Source organism: Aspergillus alliaceus, assembly GCF_009176365.1.
Source record: "Aspergillus alliaceus strain CBS 536.65 unplaced genomic scaffold BDW43scaffold_20, whole genome shotgun sequence".
NCBI lineage: Eukaryota > Fungi > Ascomycota > Eurotiomycetes > Eurotiales > Aspergillaceae > Aspergillus > Aspergillus alliaceus.
The window spans coordinates 186,654-203,308 of record NW_022474703.1 but is presented as its reverse complement, the minus strand read 5'-3'; the positions used below and the strand labels follow the sequence as shown (position 1 = coordinate 203,308).

The 16,655-nt window shown below is 48.9% G+C and overlaps 3 protein-coding genes and 3 non-coding genes across 6 annotated transcripts; 5 read left to right on the top strand and 1 right to left on the bottom strand.

Moving 5' to 3' along the window:
- Nucleotides 1–239: 239 nt before the first annotated feature.
- Nucleotides 240–2,062, top strand: BDW43DRAFT_319499 (ATP-binding protein; the record flags this gene model as incomplete). The annotated part of the gene is made up of 3 exons (XM_032048929.1): nt 240–331; nt 388–1,420; nt 1,484–2,062. The coding sequence occupies 3 exons, from the start codon at nt 240–242 to the stop codon at nt 1,886–1,888; spliced, it is 1,530 nt and encodes a 509-aa protein (XP_031900636.1). The 3' UTR covers nt 1,889–2,062.
- Nucleotides 2,063–2,288: 226 nt separating this feature from the next.
- On the top strand, nt 2,289–2,372 carry BDW43DRAFT_t108. Its single transcript has one exon. It is a non-coding gene; the product is annotated as a tRNA-Lys (tRNA).
- Nucleotides 2,373–4,892: 2,520 nt separating this feature from the next.
- BDW43DRAFT_t109 lies at nt 4,893–4,984 on the top strand. Its single transcript has one exon. It is a non-coding gene; the product is annotated as a tRNA-Ser (tRNA).
- Nucleotides 4,985–5,060: 76 nt separating this feature from the next.
- On the top strand, nt 5,061–5,152 carry BDW43DRAFT_t110. Its single transcript has one exon. It is a non-coding gene; the product is annotated as a tRNA-Ser (tRNA).
- Nucleotides 5,153–9,451: 4,299 nt separating this feature from the next.
- Nucleotides 9,452–12,137, bottom strand: BDW43DRAFT_310806 (tryptophan synthase beta subunit-like PLP-dependent enzyme; the record flags this gene model as incomplete). Its single annotated transcript, XM_032047038.1, has 11 exons — nt 9,452–9,527; nt 9,579–9,785; nt 9,874–10,394; nt 10,449–11,146; nt 11,215–11,304; nt 11,363–11,391; nt 11,442–11,674; nt 11,725–11,775; nt 11,837–11,856; nt 11,916–12,003; nt 12,087–12,137. 11 exons carry the CDS (start codon nt 12,135–12,137, stop codon nt 9,452–9,454), a joined length of 2,064 nt encoding a protein of 687 aa, XP_031900635.1.
- Nucleotides 12,138–14,549: 2,412 nt separating this feature from the next.
- On the top strand, nt 14,550–16,153 carry BDW43DRAFT_310805 (MCT family MFS transporter; the record flags this gene model as incomplete). Its single annotated transcript, XM_032047037.1, has 2 exons — nt 14,550–14,831; nt 14,888–16,153. 2 exons carry the CDS (start codon nt 14,550–14,552, stop codon nt 16,151–16,153), a joined length of 1,548 nt encoding a protein of 515 aa, XP_031900634.1.
- Between the last annotated feature and the right edge of the window lie 502 nt (nt 16,154–16,655).

Genomic DNA, 16,655 nt, shown 5'->3' with positions numbered 1-16,655 from the left:
CTTACGCGTAGTGGGGAAGTGTCGAGGAGTAAATACTGCTTTGTTTTCTTCCCTCACTCGTCACCTCTTCTTGTCATATTGCAATTCTCCTCGGTAGATTCTACTACGTGCTAGTAGAACTACTAGATACCTCTGCTCCAATGCCTCGCAGAGCCCCACTAACCAAGTATGGTAGTAAAGCCCTTTGCCCTCCATCCGACTAAAAATAGATGATACGTACACGTTGCACTAGGCCAATAATGGAGCTAATACCCATTTCCCAGAGCTTTGGCTTTGTCTACCAAGACAACACACTCTCCGTCGGGCTGGATGGCGACTACCTCCTGTCTACGTGCAGGCAATCCAAGATAGCCACTCGTCACGCCAAGATCCAGATAAGAAAGAAAGTATTCCTCGGAAATTCCTCGAAGCCTCGGTCACCGCATTCACATCTCTATTTATCCTTGCCCTGGGCGGCTACTCATACCACATATACTACAAGAATCTAGTCCTCCGAAAGATTGACAATGCATTTTCAAGCGGATATTCCACCCTCGAGCTAGCAGCCTTGGCTCAGCATGGTGTTGGGATTGACTCCAGCACGTCGCCTACCAGCGATAAGCATCGGTTCTATGTCCTGAGACCCGAGCAAGCAGTCATTGACGGCATCCTCTCCGGCAATATTAGGCATAACTACTACCTACTCTTTGGTGAAAAGGGAGCCGGCAAAACAACCATGTTGCTCGAGTCCATGCGTAAAGTGCACGGTAGCGGTGTCGCAATGCTGGAAGCTCATGGGGACTTGGAGTTATTCCGACTTCGACTGGGAAAAGCCCTCGACTACGAGTACCATGAGGATTATATGGGGAGCCTGTTCAATTACAGGGGCCCTCGCGAAGCAACGCCCTTGTTGGATATCGAGCGAGCGTTGAACAAACTTGAAAAGGTTGCATTGCAGCGGAGAAGCAAGCATAACCGTCCCTTAGTGTTGATTATAAGCAACATCCATCACCTGCCGGATAACCCTGAGGGGCAGCATTTGCTTACTCTGCTCCAGCAGAGGGCGGAGTTGTGGGCGGCAAGTGAACTTATCACGCTAGTCTTTACGAGCGATCAATATCGTACTACGGAACAGCTTCGACTGCATGCTACCCGTCTGCAAGTCCTGACCGTAAAGGATGTTCCTGAAGATATTGCCCTGAAAGCTTTGCGGGAATATCGCGAAACAAAATTCGGCGAGCCTGTATCGGCTGATATATTGAGCCAGGTCTATGATAAAGTAGGGGGTCGATTGATCTTCTTGGACCAGATCGCAAAGTCCAAAAACATGCTCGAAATGTGCCATTCTATCTGCGAGAAGGAGAGGAAATGGCTGCTCTCCAATTGCTGGATATTGGGGTCAGAAATGGACCCCAAAGCTGAGGATCAACAAGATTACTGCGTATGTTCTCTCGCTTTGTGTTAAACTCTTTGAAGGTATAAACGGAGGCTAAATATAGATAAGGCCGCCGCGATGATTTTAGCGCAGGCTCTTGTTGACATTGAGAAAGAATCTGCCGGAGGAAAGAGCACTCCCGATTTGCCTGGAATTCCTTTACACAAGGCCCAGGAACTAATGACGCGAGCAGACTTCATTCGGAAGTTGGACCAAGTGAACATCGTCTCAATAGACGCTGACTCTATGGTCAGGGCTGATTCGGTGCCGATGCAGAATGCCTTCCGGACGGTCTGTAGTGATCCCCAGTTCACTAAGCACTTGGAGACCACCATTGAGCGGCTGGATGAATTGGAAAGCCTTGGACGAACGAGAGAACTGACAATGAAAGATCTAGCCAATAACCAATATGTCGCGACAGTGGATGGTATGGGGAACAATCAAAGCACCTCTATACGATTCAGGAAGCTTTAGGTCATTCATTATCCTAGGGCTGGCTTTCTTCTGCGGTCTATGTCACGATGTTAAAATGAACTTATATAGGCGCCAAGATACACACTACTTGAGGTCAAGCCGGTGAGGTCTGGAGTTAGGATGTTGTTCCAGCTGTGATTACTGGCGCCCCTTGTCGCCCCAATTTATATATCCATAATTCGAGTGCTCACAGCGCCTTTGAGGGCAGTATTACCTTCAAACTTCCCATACTCTACATATTGGCAGCTCTTAGAGAGTGGCCGAAAGATTCAGGAGGAGAATAAGCATTCTCTCCTGTGCCAAAACCAGCGCTGCCACATTCTCATATGTCATCACTTGGTGAAGACGAATGCTGTACTGTAGACGTGTACCACTATTCTCAAGGCATCTCTCAACAGAAGCCGGGCTAGCTCAATCGGTAGAGCGTGAGACTCTTAGTCATCACGGTATCTCAAGGTTGCGGGTTCGACCCCCGCGTTCGGCTTTCGTTTTACTCCAAATCATGTTGAAGTTGCATTCCTTTTTTGTGGGACGTTTTTTTTAGGTCTATCTGAAGCGAAAGGATCTTTTGCCTCCTCCAGCTCTGATTGGTCGATATATCCCATGTCGGGAAGCACGTGCGCCCCACTGGGCGTCAAAAAGTATTATGCAACCATATGATATAGATGTAAAGCTTACAGAAGTCATTCTTGTCCCTGGAGTTTAGTCATGTCCGTTTTGTCAGATTCATAGAGCACGACAAAAGCGATATGTTTCGGACGCTTAGTATAGGTTGACTGAGCAAAGCCCATAGATCATGATTGGACAGTTTGAAATCAATGGCTGGGCTTGGCAGTGCAGAGTATCAATTCGAAGTTAGTTCGGATGACTAGATTGGTTAATCTCAAATTACTCGGAGCTGCTTCTAAATGACTCTGAGAACGCATCTAAGTCGGTCACTTGAGTTTGATGAGTTTTGTTTGCTTTCTTTCCTGCCTGATGAAGAATACCGCACACGAACAAGTCAGAGGGTATGGATAACCCCGTCGTTGCAAACGTCCTAGGTACAATGGGAGCTGTGCTATGGTCGCTCCAGGCGAGTACAACTCCTTACTCTCTCTCTTTCTTTATGAAGACCCGCGAGATCAACGACTAATATAGAAAATAGCTTCTACCGCAAATATGGAAGAACTGGAGACGTCACGACAGTGAATCGTTATCTGCCGCATTCTTCCTATCCTGGGCCATTGCCGGTGTGCCCCTTGGGGTATACAACATTGCAGAAAACTTTAATATCGCCCTGCAGGTCCAACCAAATATACTAATATTCCTAAGCCTCTGCACCTGGTCTCAATGCAAATATTACGGAGTAAAATGGAGTCGAAAGAAAGTAGCACTCATTGCTACAGCCATAGCTGCAGTACTTGGAGGTGTTGAGACAGGACTTGTTTTCGCGCTCCGGGCTGCACGAGAACGGGGTCAAAAGTGGGCGTTAACGCTCATGGCAGTCCTAGCTGCTATTCTACTTGCGGGTGGCGTCCTTCGACATTATGTTGATATGATTAGGACGCGATCTGACGCTGGCTTATCACTTAAGTTTGCGGTTTTGGATGCTAGTGGGGATGTGGTTTCGCTTTTGTCGGTGGTTTTCCAGCCTAATCTAGAGATTCTGGGGCTGGTAATATATGGTTCGGAGTTAGCGATATGGCTGGGCCTCATGACTATTGTGATTTATTTTCGGGCTGTAGATCAAAAAAAAGAAAGGGATGTTGAAGAGGAGACTGCGACATGTATGTGAGCCGTTGTACTGCTTCATGTATGATATATCCACATTACTAAAAAGTCATAAGTTTCCTGGTGAAGGCGAGTTCGGAAATACCGTACTCCCTATTAGTTTATCCATAATGCTAACAGAGGTACATGTTAGGGTCGAGATACATCCTGTCAAAGTAGCATACAATCTCGTTCATTGCCACAGAACGGGAAATATCTTTCGATCTCACAGTAAAGCCCTAGGAATGAAATGCCTCTTGGTAAACCGAGATAGCAAGAATTGCTTCATGTAGCCTAAAGCTTGTGACGGTAGGATTCTATAGGCTGGTTAGATCCGCCTGACCGTACCGGCCTAAGTCTACTTGACTTTAAAGTGCTAGATTGCTTCAAAACGTAGCAAAGAGTAGGAAAGGGTTCCATTTTCTACTTGAAAATCGTCTGCATGTAGTAATTATCTATAGGAATCTCTGTGGAGTATGAAATCAATCGATTCAGTACTCCACTTCAACTATCTGAGGGGGAGTAAGTAGGCAAGCCTATACAAAGGTTGGCCGCTTTGGGGTCTTTCAGCCAATTGATGCTCTAAGTTACAGCCCCGGTCATAAAATATATCAGCCCGGCGGACACAAGGTCCCGGGCTCAATATTCTGATTTAAAATCTCTAATTAGTCGGAATCGAGGGCGGAATCGTCAAACAGCCTGTCGTCTTTTTAGGGCAGGTTGTTACGAGTTTCTACGGCGCTTTTTTTAATGAGATTCAAAGAGGTGCATATCTACCCTGGCTTGACTGGCACCATTTTCTGGTCAAACAAAATGTTGAATATGCCCATGAAATTACCTAGTATCGCAGGCAGCCGACATATGCCTAGTGAATAGGGGGTTTGTGAATCCAAGTGGAATATTGAATTCCATTGAAATAAGGCCACATATAAAAGTGGTCATGATTTCCACCTAGATCGGCCATCTTGATAGTTCTTCAGGATCATTAATACAATCGTTTTCTGTTCGTCACATCCATATTACGATTCTATCAACACCCACCCATGGTTTCCCGCTCCCCTAAACGGATCTAGCCACGGTAGCTAGGCATAACAGGGTTAGCGGGCTCTATCATCAGGGCCATCCATTCGGTCCCTTGGGCGGTTCTTTTAATAATTCCCAACTGATATATCGTTCGTTTTTTGGGTGGCTAGTTTCAAATCCCACGGCTGACTATCATGATTGTAAATAAAGTTGCTTACGAATCAATCTTGACAGTGTGGCCGAGTGGTCTAAGGCGTATGACTCGAACTAAAGCGAAATCATATATCTTCGGATGCGTGTGTTCAAATCACACCGCTGTCGTACTTTTTTACTATTTAGTTCAAACTAGATAGTCATCACTCATTATAATTTATTTTCCCCTCCATCTATCGACTTCGACAGTGTGGCCGAGTGGTCTAAGGCGTATGACTCGAACCAAAGCGAAATCATATATCTTCGGATGCGTGTGTTCAAATCACACCGCTGTCGTTCCATTTTTTCTCGCTCGGATTCAAATCTGACAGCTGTAGTTTAGTATACCTACACACTATATATATATATATTTTTCTGCTGTTGATGCTCAAATCCGGATTGTGACCAGGCCGCCTTGTGTAGAGTATCTTGAAGATTCAGGAACGTCGGATGCCACCTGATGGAGTTTCCAAAACTTCCAGGAATCATTGCTAGTGAAATCAGCTATAAAGAAAGGTTCGAGCTGCTTAAGAAGGCGAAGGACGCGTCTTATGTCATTAAGGCCACACGAATGGCCATGCGGAAGAGGAAAATGATCTCATCGAGTACAACTGGCAGCAAACGCATTCTGGATGAGAAGGTGAGTACCGAAAATGGCCGTGGGAGCACTCGATCCCTAAGCCACACACCTATGCTACAGTGGTGGTGGTGGTGGTGGTGGTGAATTCATACCCTGACCCCTCGCTAGGCGATATGCAGGATGTCACTATCTAGTCCTTATATATGCTATGTACAGTAGTCCATTACTTAACGACGAACTTGGAGCCTCGTCACGGCCTATGGTGGCCTACATGCCTAGTGTTCCGTTCAGCGGCCCTGTGGCGCGCGGCTTTAAAACCTCTTTGATGCCTCTGTAAAGTCTAGTACTGCGCCTAAGACGCTACTGTCCTGCATATCATCCTTCTTACCTTTCTTACCTTGTGGTCCACCTCCCAGCATACCTGAAATGTCATTGAAAGCAGTTCCAATCTTCCTCCGTAGTTCCTATGCTACAGTGCCGACCGTTATTGCCTTCCATATCCGGAAGCGCAGAGATACTCTTTCAAACCCTAATCACATGACACTCTAACCTAATATGAATTTCGCGTAAATTACGAATTTGTATATACGTCGTAACAATACCGGATATTGTACAGTACTTAGCTGTATAGATACAAGGCTCAAGAGACCCCTGGACAATTGAGAGGCTCCATGCAAACCGAGCAAACATGCGACTGTTGGCAATCTGTCAACTTCCCTCCTCCATCTCTCAGTTGCACTGGCAGAGGGCCTGGTGCTGCCCTGAGTGTCCATCGCGGATCAGGTTGATAGGCAAGGCTTGACAGTAAGATTTGTTTCGTGATCACTGTCATTTATCGCCATGTGACAGCTTCGGGTCTTTACTGGGCATCAGATATTACCTAGCTAGCCCCTTAAGCTCAAGGCTATCCCTTTCCCAGAGATATTTCATGATGGCCCATAGCTCTTTTGGTGACGATGTGATCAACCCCGGACACTTGATCCATAGAAAGATACTTGGCAGTGTGCCCCTGCTCCTGGTAACTTCTGTAGTACACCTGCAACCTTGTACTCCCCTAGCCCGTCCCGTATCATGCCACGGATCAGCCACACTCGGATCAACTCAATTTTCTACCATTTACCAAATGCGAAGAAGGTGGCGAATAAGATGAGAAGCCTCCGAGATACGTACTACACAATCGAATGGAAGCTTATACTCAACCGTAAGGCAGTAGATAGAGTGACAGAAGAAGATTTGGTTGTAGCTCCTAGCAAGTATTGGAAGAAGTCTTTAAAAGCAGATGTTGAAGACATGCTACTAATAAAAAAGAAAAGTCACCAGAGAGTTCAATCAGAGGGCATGGCTGTTATAAAAGTGAACAACCGGTCCCAGAGGAATCTCAAAAAATTCCACAATTCTACTAACATTGACTGGAAACCAGTGGAGAAGCAGCTGCATAAATGGAATAATTTGCTTCATATTGGCAAGAAGCTCACTATAGCCATTCCCTTTAATTACAGGATTGAAGATGACGATTATTCTGCGTCAGTATCAAGAAAAGTTAATAAGAGAGGCCGTGTCTCTGCAACAAGCAGAATATGTAGAGGTGAGCAGGATAGTGTATTGCGGTGACATAGCAATCACCAGGGGACATAACTTGATTTAGTGGTGGTGCAATAACAGGAGAGAGTGGGGGATGCAGCCACAAGATTCGGAACTATAAAGAGAACCTGTATCAGATACTAAAGTATACTGAAAAACGAATGCATGTTTTCTTGGACTGAAATTTTCGGCTTGCAGTCGATGAAAAAAATGAAAAACAAGGAAAATGATTAACCGACCGATCTAGCCTTCTATGCCAGATCAGGATAAGCCTCGTCTGAACCCTATACACATAATCCAATGGTTTTTATTTCATCAATTCAATGACGCAGATCGGTCGACTCGTCCCGGCAATCAATCTCCAATGGCCCTATACCTATTTGTCTGAACTGTGTCTAGTCTAACTGTTGATATCACCAGCTAGATACTGTGTTTGTGCTCCTAAAACAAAAAGTCCCGTACAATCACAGGAATGCTAAAGACCACCCCAATGGGTCTCTTGAACCAGAAGGCGGGCCTGACTCCGGCCAAGGTCCTCCTAGAGGGCCGTCAGCTACGGTACACGGTTCGGCTTCTTGGCCTACCGGAGGACAGTCCAGCCAGATCAATCCTTCCGGTCAGCTTTCGGGAGGGCGACCAACATGTGCAACCCGGGGAACACACCCCTGGAAACAGACTCTGGGCCGAACCCCACAGCCGGGGACCATAGTCGTTAGGACAGCACCTAGCTCGACAACTAGCCAATATCCTCCCAGCCGATCCCTCTGCAGGCTTCGAGAGCGCTCAGCGTGGCGATGGCAGCGGCTTTCCAGAGCAGATCATCGTCCAGGCAACGGATAACACTCTCACTGCGGCGCGGACAATACAACCAGGTAGCGCGATCTGGTCAGATGAATCAAGGCTTGAGAATGGCCGAAGCAGAGCCGGGATCACCTGGCAGGAGCCTTGCGGAGAGTGGAAGGCCCGGAGCTTCCCCCTCGGAAAAGGGCGAGAGGTCTTCGATACAGAGCTTGTGGATGTTGTCCAGGTCCTTCAGGCCGCACTGAAAATGGATGGCAGCCGCCCGATCACAATCCTCTGCTAGACTCTCAAGCTGTGATTGCGAGGCTGCGACATACACAAGCAGATTCCGGTCAGGAACTGACGCTTCGAGCCTATGCAGTAGCCAGAGCTCTCCAAGAGAGAGGCCGAGAACCCATAGTTCAATGGGTGCCCGGCCACGCCGGAATTGAGGGAAATAAGAAAGCTGATGAGGCGGCAAAGCTCGCGGCCAGTCGACCGGGATGCCACCCAGAAGCAGTCACAGGGCTCTCACTGGCGTTCATCAACCGGACGTGCACCGAGAACATCCAAAACCGCAAACAAGCCTGGCTTGCCCAAGATTGTGCAAAGCGTTCCCGCTACAAACAGCGAACCTATCGACCGTATCGAGGCTGGGCACTGGACCCAGTCGCCTCACAAGCCCTAAAACCTCTGGCCACCCGCTTCTTCCAGTTAAAGAGTGGCCATGCGGCTATCGGGGCTCACATCCACCGGATTCACGCACGGGAAAGCCCAGCATGTGAGAAACGCGATGCACCAGCAGAGACCGTACACCACATCCTTTTTGAGTGCCGGGCGTGGCAGCACCAGCGGGCCCAGCTCTACCGAGCGCTGGAGCTAGCCGGGGTGGCCAGACCCTCCGCGGCAGAAGAATGTCCGGAAGGTAGACTATTGGGGGAACCGAAGGCGACAGCCGCCATCTTACAATTTCTGTCAACAACAAGGGCAGCCCTGCCCCGGCACCACCACCAGGCCCTGGCCAAGCGAGCGCGACAAGATGATGAGTGGGGATTGGAAGACTTGGAGGAAGCTGAGAGAATGGGGGAAGGATAGCAAGAAGGGTAGCCTAGGCACTCAGCCTGGGAGACACCCGAATCGCTTGAGACACCAAGGAGAGCCAGGATGGCTCAAATGCCCTGCGCAAATAAGCGAATCGGGGCGAGGAAAAGGACCCGACAGTATTTACATGGGGCTCGCGCCCAGGAACCCAGAGGAGCAGAGGTCTGGGAGCCGCTTCATCATGCGGCACCAGACCCTGTCTCAGATTCACAGTCTGTCATAGCTTTAGGGCTCGATATGGACAATAAACTTGATTAATAATAATAAAAGTAATAAAACAAAAAATGATTAATTCACATACTTTCGATATAGATATGTCTCCTCGTCCAGTTGGAAAGCATTTTTAGATCCTATACGCCAACACTCGGCGGTCACAAACTCGGAGCCTAAGCCTACCGCAAGAATGCGTACACCAAGCTCAGGAATGCTATCTATCGGTCGCTTGCGGTAGATTACCGCTAACTTGTCTTGACAGAAGGATATGTCCCACACTAACCATTGTAGTTAACGCGAAAATGAAGGGTTGGACAACAACCGTTCTTCGCCTAGGTCTATTAGAACCTCAAGTCCCATCCAATTTGTGGTCCAAGTCTGGGTAGTTCATCCGCTACGCTTTGCACATCCTTGTCACTGGGATACAGGTCAGTTGAGAGCACGAGATACATTGTGGGAAAGACATACCCTCTTCCACTAACACAGATCACAACATCTTCGTCTTCCTTCATCGTCCTGGCCATCTCAACACCGCCATAGATAGCATGAGCAGATTCGAGAGCGGGAATGATCCCCTCCAACTCACTGAGCAGCTTGAACCCCAGGAGGGCTTGAGCATCGGTAACGGCAATGAATTTTGCGCGTCCCGAGTCTTTCCAAGAACTCAGCTCCGGCCTGTTCAGATGGTTAGCAACACGTATCCCCAAAGTTGTGGTATTATTGATCATGTGGCACATCAGGGAAATACGCAAACTCTACTCACCCAACGCCAGCATAGTCCAGACCAGCTGAGATGGAATGGGTATCTTGGATCTGTCCGTGCTTATCCTGCAGCACATATGTCCTACTCCCATGCAAGACCCCCTTACTGCCGCCAGTTAGACTAGCGGCATGCTTCTTCGTATCAAGGCCGTCGCCCCCGGCTTCGACTCCCAAAAGCTTCACGCTTGGATCTTTAATAAACGGATAAAACATTCCTATTGCATTACTGCCCCCGCCGATGCAGGAAACAACCTCATCCGGTACTTTGTTTCGTTGTTCCAGCAGTTGTGCCTTCGTCTCCTCTCCAAGGACAGTCTGGAACTCGCGCACGATCGTGGGAAAGGGGTGTGGACCAATTGCTGAACCGATAATGTGATAGGCGGTGTCCACCCTTGTAATCCAAACTCGGAAACTTTCGTTCACGGCGTCTCGAAGAGTTCGTGAGCCTTGCTCAACAGGGATGACCTCAGCACCAAGTAGCTTGATCCGGAACACCTTCAGTGCCTGTCTCCTGACATCCTCCTATAGAGCTGTTAGATATTAACTTGCAACGGTGTTCCGAGCCTGTGGACTCACTGCTCCCATGAAGATTGTGCACTTCATGTTGAATTTGGCACAGACTGTGGCAGTTGCTACGCCGTGCATGCCAGCACCGGTTTGAGCAATGATCTCAGTCTTGCCCAAGCGGCGGGCCAGCAGAATCTGCCCTAGAGCGCTGTTGATCTTATGACTTCCAGTGTGGTTCAAATCCTCACGCTTTAACCAAATATTGGCTCCGCCAACATATTCAGTAAGGCGGTCTGCGAGATGAAGATGCCCAGGCCTTCCAATATAGGAGTAGTATGATCGCATTTCTGCCCAAAACTCGGGGTCATTCCGAATTTTATCAAATCCTGCCTCCAATTCTGAAAGGCATCTCATTAGTGATTCGGGGGCATATGAGCCTCCAAATTCACCAAAGCGCGCAGAAAAGAGTTCTGGATCTCCTCCCTCTGAACCCACCATTGCCTCCATTTTATCAAGCACTTCTGCCTTTTCGCCATTTGTATGATTGGTTCCATTCACCTTCACGGTACCGTTTGGCTCTTGGACTCCATTCGCTGGCAAGTTTCTCCTTCCACAGATCGCGGCGCAGTATTCCTCAGCAGCTTTGGCCCGCTCTCCAGGAGCGGCCTCGGTCAAAGTTGTGATAATTTGACTGCCGATGACGACACCATCTGCGATACTGGCTACAGTCAAGAAGTGGTCTCTTGTGCTGACACCGAAACCAACTGCTGTGGGGACATTGCCAGAGTATAGCTTGATGCGCCCCAACAGCTTGGTAGACCGGAACTTAGAGTACCTGTTGCACCCGTGACGCCCATACGTGATACCACGTAGACGAAGGAGTCCGCGAGCTTGCAGAGTAATTTGAGTCGGCTCTCGGTAGTGACTGGAACAAAAGCGTTAGAAGCTAGACAAGTCTGACGAATCATGTAAGAAGGGCTTACAAGGAGCGAGGAGAGGTACGTATGACAGTCTGTATGCAATTGTCAGTGAGGATCTTATCAACGAGGTATTATGACTTACCCGCCCTTCGCACAGTAATTCCTGAATTTGACAGCCTCGTGCGGGGGAAGGTCCACCACGATGAAGCCATTTACACCACCCTCACGACAATCTTCCAACAATCGCTCCTCGCCATAGCTCAGGAGTGGGTTGTAGTAACCCATTAGTAACACCGGTGCTCTGAGACCTCTTTTCCGAGCTTCGCTTACCAGCCCTAGGGTTGTGTCTATAGTGACATTGTTCGCTAGCGCTTTCTGTACATCTGATTAGCAAATGCATAGATACCATATGAGGATCAACGGACATTATTTGCGCTCTGAATGGTAGGCCCATCCGCGAAGGGGTCCGTGAAAGGCTGCATTGATGTTAGAACGATCGGTGGGTATCAGATAAACCAGTTGACTACAGTACTCAACAACACCGAGTTCAATGATATCTACAAAAGAGAAGTTAACATTGGAGCACATGGTTTAATGGAGTCGACATATTGCATACCTGCACCCCCAGCTTCCAATCCCAGTATAACATCTACAGACTCTTCCACTGTGGGATATCCAGCTGTGACAAAGGTCACAAATGCAGGCTATATATTAGAAGTCAGCAATGTCTTAAAGTCCTCGGGAACCTCATGTCAATTCACATGGCTTCCGTCAAAAGAATACATACACGGCTTTCAGCTTTGCATCGCGCAAATGTTTGCTTAATACCCTCCGACATATTGAAAAGAACGAAGTTTCTTTGCTGACCGACCGATTGAATTGGAAAATACTCAAGCTCAGATGCTCGGAGACTCAGAGCCAGCTGTTGCGAAACATACTATATATAGACATTTGGATGTACCTAGGCAGTCGACCACCTGAGCCTATCGTGCCGCCAAACGACTCGAGTTGATCATTTTGAGCTAGGTGGCCTTTCGATCAAGTGGATAAGGCACCCCACACTTGCGCCATTACGCCAGCGAGGTATTTATTCGATGATGTGAGGCTTGCCGAAGGGCAGGGATTACTATTCACCAACTCTATCGATGACAGGAGAATAAGCAACTCCACTCCAATACCTGTGCCCTTCGTCCTACTCCAGCGCCCCGATATCGCTTCTCTCTGTGTGGGGGTGCCGGAGTAAGACAAAGGGCACAGCTACTCCCTGCCTGAGAGGATGGTGGCTTAATCATATAATCATGTTGCCTTTCTAGCTTCCGAGACTGAAGATACTTGAGTCGCGAAAAGAATTCCATAGGTTTGAAGGATTCGAGGTGCTTAGAGGATTTGAGAGATTGTGCGTTTTGTAACGAATATTTGCGCCGCATGGATGGAGTAACTCCCTCTGACCATCGAATTGGGTTTTCCGGCTAAGGAGAATCGCCTGGGTGGGTGGATGATTCCCTTTGGTGTATCTGCCCCTGGACCCTGATCAACCAGACGGGGGAGCGAAATACCAGGTGGAGTGCGGTGGCGGCCAGTGAGTACCAACAAACAGGACGGAGAAGAGCAGGCACTACCTACGAACCGAGTTTTGGCCCCTCACGAAATGAGTCGGGATGAGGCAGATAAACTTTCCGCGGGTAGCGGGCCGGGCCTCGGACCCACCGAGTGGAGTTGACCCGACGGGCCAAACTAGAAGCTGGGAATTCGGGGTTGCAAACGAGTGAGGGCGACGCGACGGAAGCTGACTAGGCGCCACGCTACGAGGCTTCTCAGCGCAACCAGTGCCTTGGATTTCGACAGTGCAGCACAATTCATCTCTTTGTTGTACACAGTGCCAGGGCGCTGGGGGAACTGAGCCATTCTTTTCTTGTGGGATCTCGTCCGTTGGGTTGGGGTGTCAATGCGCTGGGGACGAAGAACTGGGGAATCAGTACGGAGAAGAGAACCGAAGAGACACCTAACCACCTACCTCACGACCACTCACTCCATCTGGGAGTAACGTCGTGACCAGGACCTAAAGAGAATTGCAGACCCAGACGGTCCCGCCTTCCGCCCTACCAGCCCAAAGTGGAGACTCGTCGATCCCGTTGGAGCTCTGTGGCGCCGGGCCCAGCGTCCCAAGAGAATCTGCTATCTCAGACCAACCAGCATTCTTCCTGGGCCTTTTATCCTGCACTGACGTGCACTGAGCAGGGCCCACGAGAGGGAGCAGAGGGTGTGCGAGACACACCCGACAATTTTGCATGTCACCTACCCCTTAATCCTTTCAGGCTTTGGAGACCCGAAGGCGATATGATTGGCTGGTCTGGGCTTCGTCCCTGGAGATAGGAGGCAAACTGGAGTGGGAGTCCTTTAATCGTCCAGTTATCGATAGATTTGACACATTGTAACTCTTAATCAATTACTTTACTACATCTCACTATGCTGATACGACCCCCTCGACAGAGTTGCGCGTATTCAATTTCTAATTAACTTGGATAATGATAAAATATGACCAAACAGAACAGGTGATCGCACTGTTAGCCTAGGTCGTGAAGGGGGAAGACGGAAAACGGGAGGATCGACAGCTATCTGGAACTGGGAGAGGAAGCACGAAGGAAGGCGGCACCCAAGTAGCGCCAGCCGAGACCGAAGACCGGAGACCCGTTTGACTCATTCTTTTGTAGTATCAGAGCCACGGAAGTCATTTGTACTCCGTAAAGGGTCTTGGTAAACTACCTAGGTGAATGCATACGAAAACCTGGTTCCCCCCGAGGTCGGGAAGCTACTAGGTACATAGATTGGTAACCTCATGCACGCCAAGCCGGGGGACGCAATTTGGTGGCCAAATAGGGACAGAAGGAGAACAGAAGACAATGATCCGCTCTTGATCACCGGGAAACAAAGAATGTACAACTGGGGGCAGAAAGTAAGGTCGAATTTTCTGGTCTTATCATGCACTGGCCCATTATTAAAAGATGTGATGAGGAAAGGGAAATCAATGATACATGGAGTACGACGTACGACTCAGCCAGCGTGGTAACTTAGTTAACTAGTTAACTATTTAGCCAAGGTCTTACAGCCCCGGAGCTGGAGTATAAGTGTTTCGATCACCCCTTATGTAGTACACCAGTTAATAAGAAACATTTCGCATCGGCCCTGACGCATTTCCCTTCGTCCTGGATCGCAATCTTCCCAAACCCACCTGCTTGCGATGAACAACGAAATGCAGTTTGAGAAGAATGATGATTCGAGTCACACGATAACAACGACTCCACCGGGCCACGACTCCGTTCATCCTTCTACTGACCTTTCAGAGAAGGCGCTGTCCGAGAATGACCTGGCCGACGACGAACCGGCGGATCACAAACCAGCCGACAACGAACCGGTCACCACGGACCCCGAGCAAGCTCAACCACCAGCACCCATAGAGATCGACGGTGGTTATGGCTGGATCTGTGTGGTGTGCGTCTTTCTGGTCAATGCCCATACTTGGGGAATCAATAGTGTAAGTCCTCGTGACCTTCGCACAAGGCTTGATTTGCTAATTTTCGTCGCAATTAGTCCTATGGTGTCTTTTTGGCCCATTATCTGGCCACAGATACATTTCCGGGCGCATTAGACCTCGACTTTGCCTTTGTCGGAGGTCTTTCCCTCAGTATGGCCCAATTCATCGCGCCGGTCGCAACAATCACGACTCGAGTATGGGGAACAAGGGCTACCTTGATGATCGGAATTACATTGCAGACAGCGGCATTATTAGGAGCGTCGTGGGCGGGCCAGATTTGGCAGTTGTTTCTCAGCCAGGCTCTGTGTTTCGGATTCGGGATGGGGATGCAATTCAGTGCTACTGTTGGTATCATCCCTCAGTGGTTCACTCGCCGACGTTCCCTTGCAAATGGTATTGCGACGGCGGGATCGGGGATCGGAGGCCTTATCTATTCGTTGGCTACAAGTGCCATGATTCAGAGATGGGGTATTGGCTGGGCTTTCCGGATCCTGGCTATTGTCTCCGCTGCTGCGTGCGGCTTCTCTGCTATTATTGTGAGGGATCGGAACAAGGCCATTGGAGCTGTTCAGATCGCCTTCCACACAGAGCTTTTAAAAAGACCAGAGTTTCTGCTCACTTTGGCCTGGGGTTGCTTTAGTGTGTTGGGCTATGTGGCCCTTCTTTTCTCAATTCCCGACTATGCAAGCACCGTAGGCCTGACCGCATCCCAAGGTTCAATTCTTGGTGCTATGTTCAACCTTGGAGGAGGCCTTGGCCGACCTGTTATAGGTTACGTCAGCGATAGTTTTGGACGGCTGAATACCGCCCTCGCTTGTACCTTCCTGGCTGGCCTCTTTTCTCTTGTCATCTGGATCTTTCCCAAAAATTTCGGGGTCCTCATCTTCTATGCTCTGATTAGCGGCCCTGTTGCCGCAACCTTCACGACTACCGTTGCTCCAGTAGGCGCGGAGGTTGTGGGATTACAACTCTTACCGTCTGCGTTGTCGATCTTCTGGCTTTCGGTGGTTATCCCGAGCACATTTGCTGAACCAATCGCCCTTTGGCTACGAACCGACAACGCAACCAATTTTCTGCATGCCCAGATATTTGTCGGCTGTATGTTTATGGCAGCATGCATTTGCCTCTGGCTTGTGCGAGCGTGGAAGATCTCAGAGTTGGGAAAGGCTGACGCTGACGGCGATCCTCTCAAACGGGAAGCCCAGATCAGGGACAATGATGCCGCGCCTCAAGAGCCCGTGGCCAGGACAGCGAGCAGCGTTCCTAGTGTGGCGAGCAAGGCAAAGGCTGTGAAGGGATTATTCACGATGGCGAGGGTATAAAATGCAATCGGCTTAAATAGTTCGACCAGTCCTAGTTTGATGACGAAGGCGCATTCCGGAAGGGTGACTATGTTCAAAAATATTTTAGAAAGCGAAATTCCATGGTAAAGAAAAAGGTACTGGATAAAGGCTCGAAATTATCCAATCATGAGCTGTAAATCGGATTTATGCCAACATGTATCCTCTATATATCGTCTATCGAAGAACTCTGATGAAATAAAAACCGGGAGGCAGACAATCGTCTACCAGGGGACTTGACGTCCCCTTTGGTGAAACCCCTGTCCCGGGGTAACCGTCAACGTAAAGTAAATTTGCGTCGCTTAGCGATTAATCTGTGTATAGACAAAGACTCCTATGTCGTCAGGTCCGTGTTCTGTATCTATTTAATTTCTATGGTGGAGCAGTAAGCATTAGCCGCACGGGATCTAAATTGTATACGCTAGGACTCCTACGCCGTCCTTAGGGACCTACTGCCAATGATCACGTGTTGTTACAAAAGTTG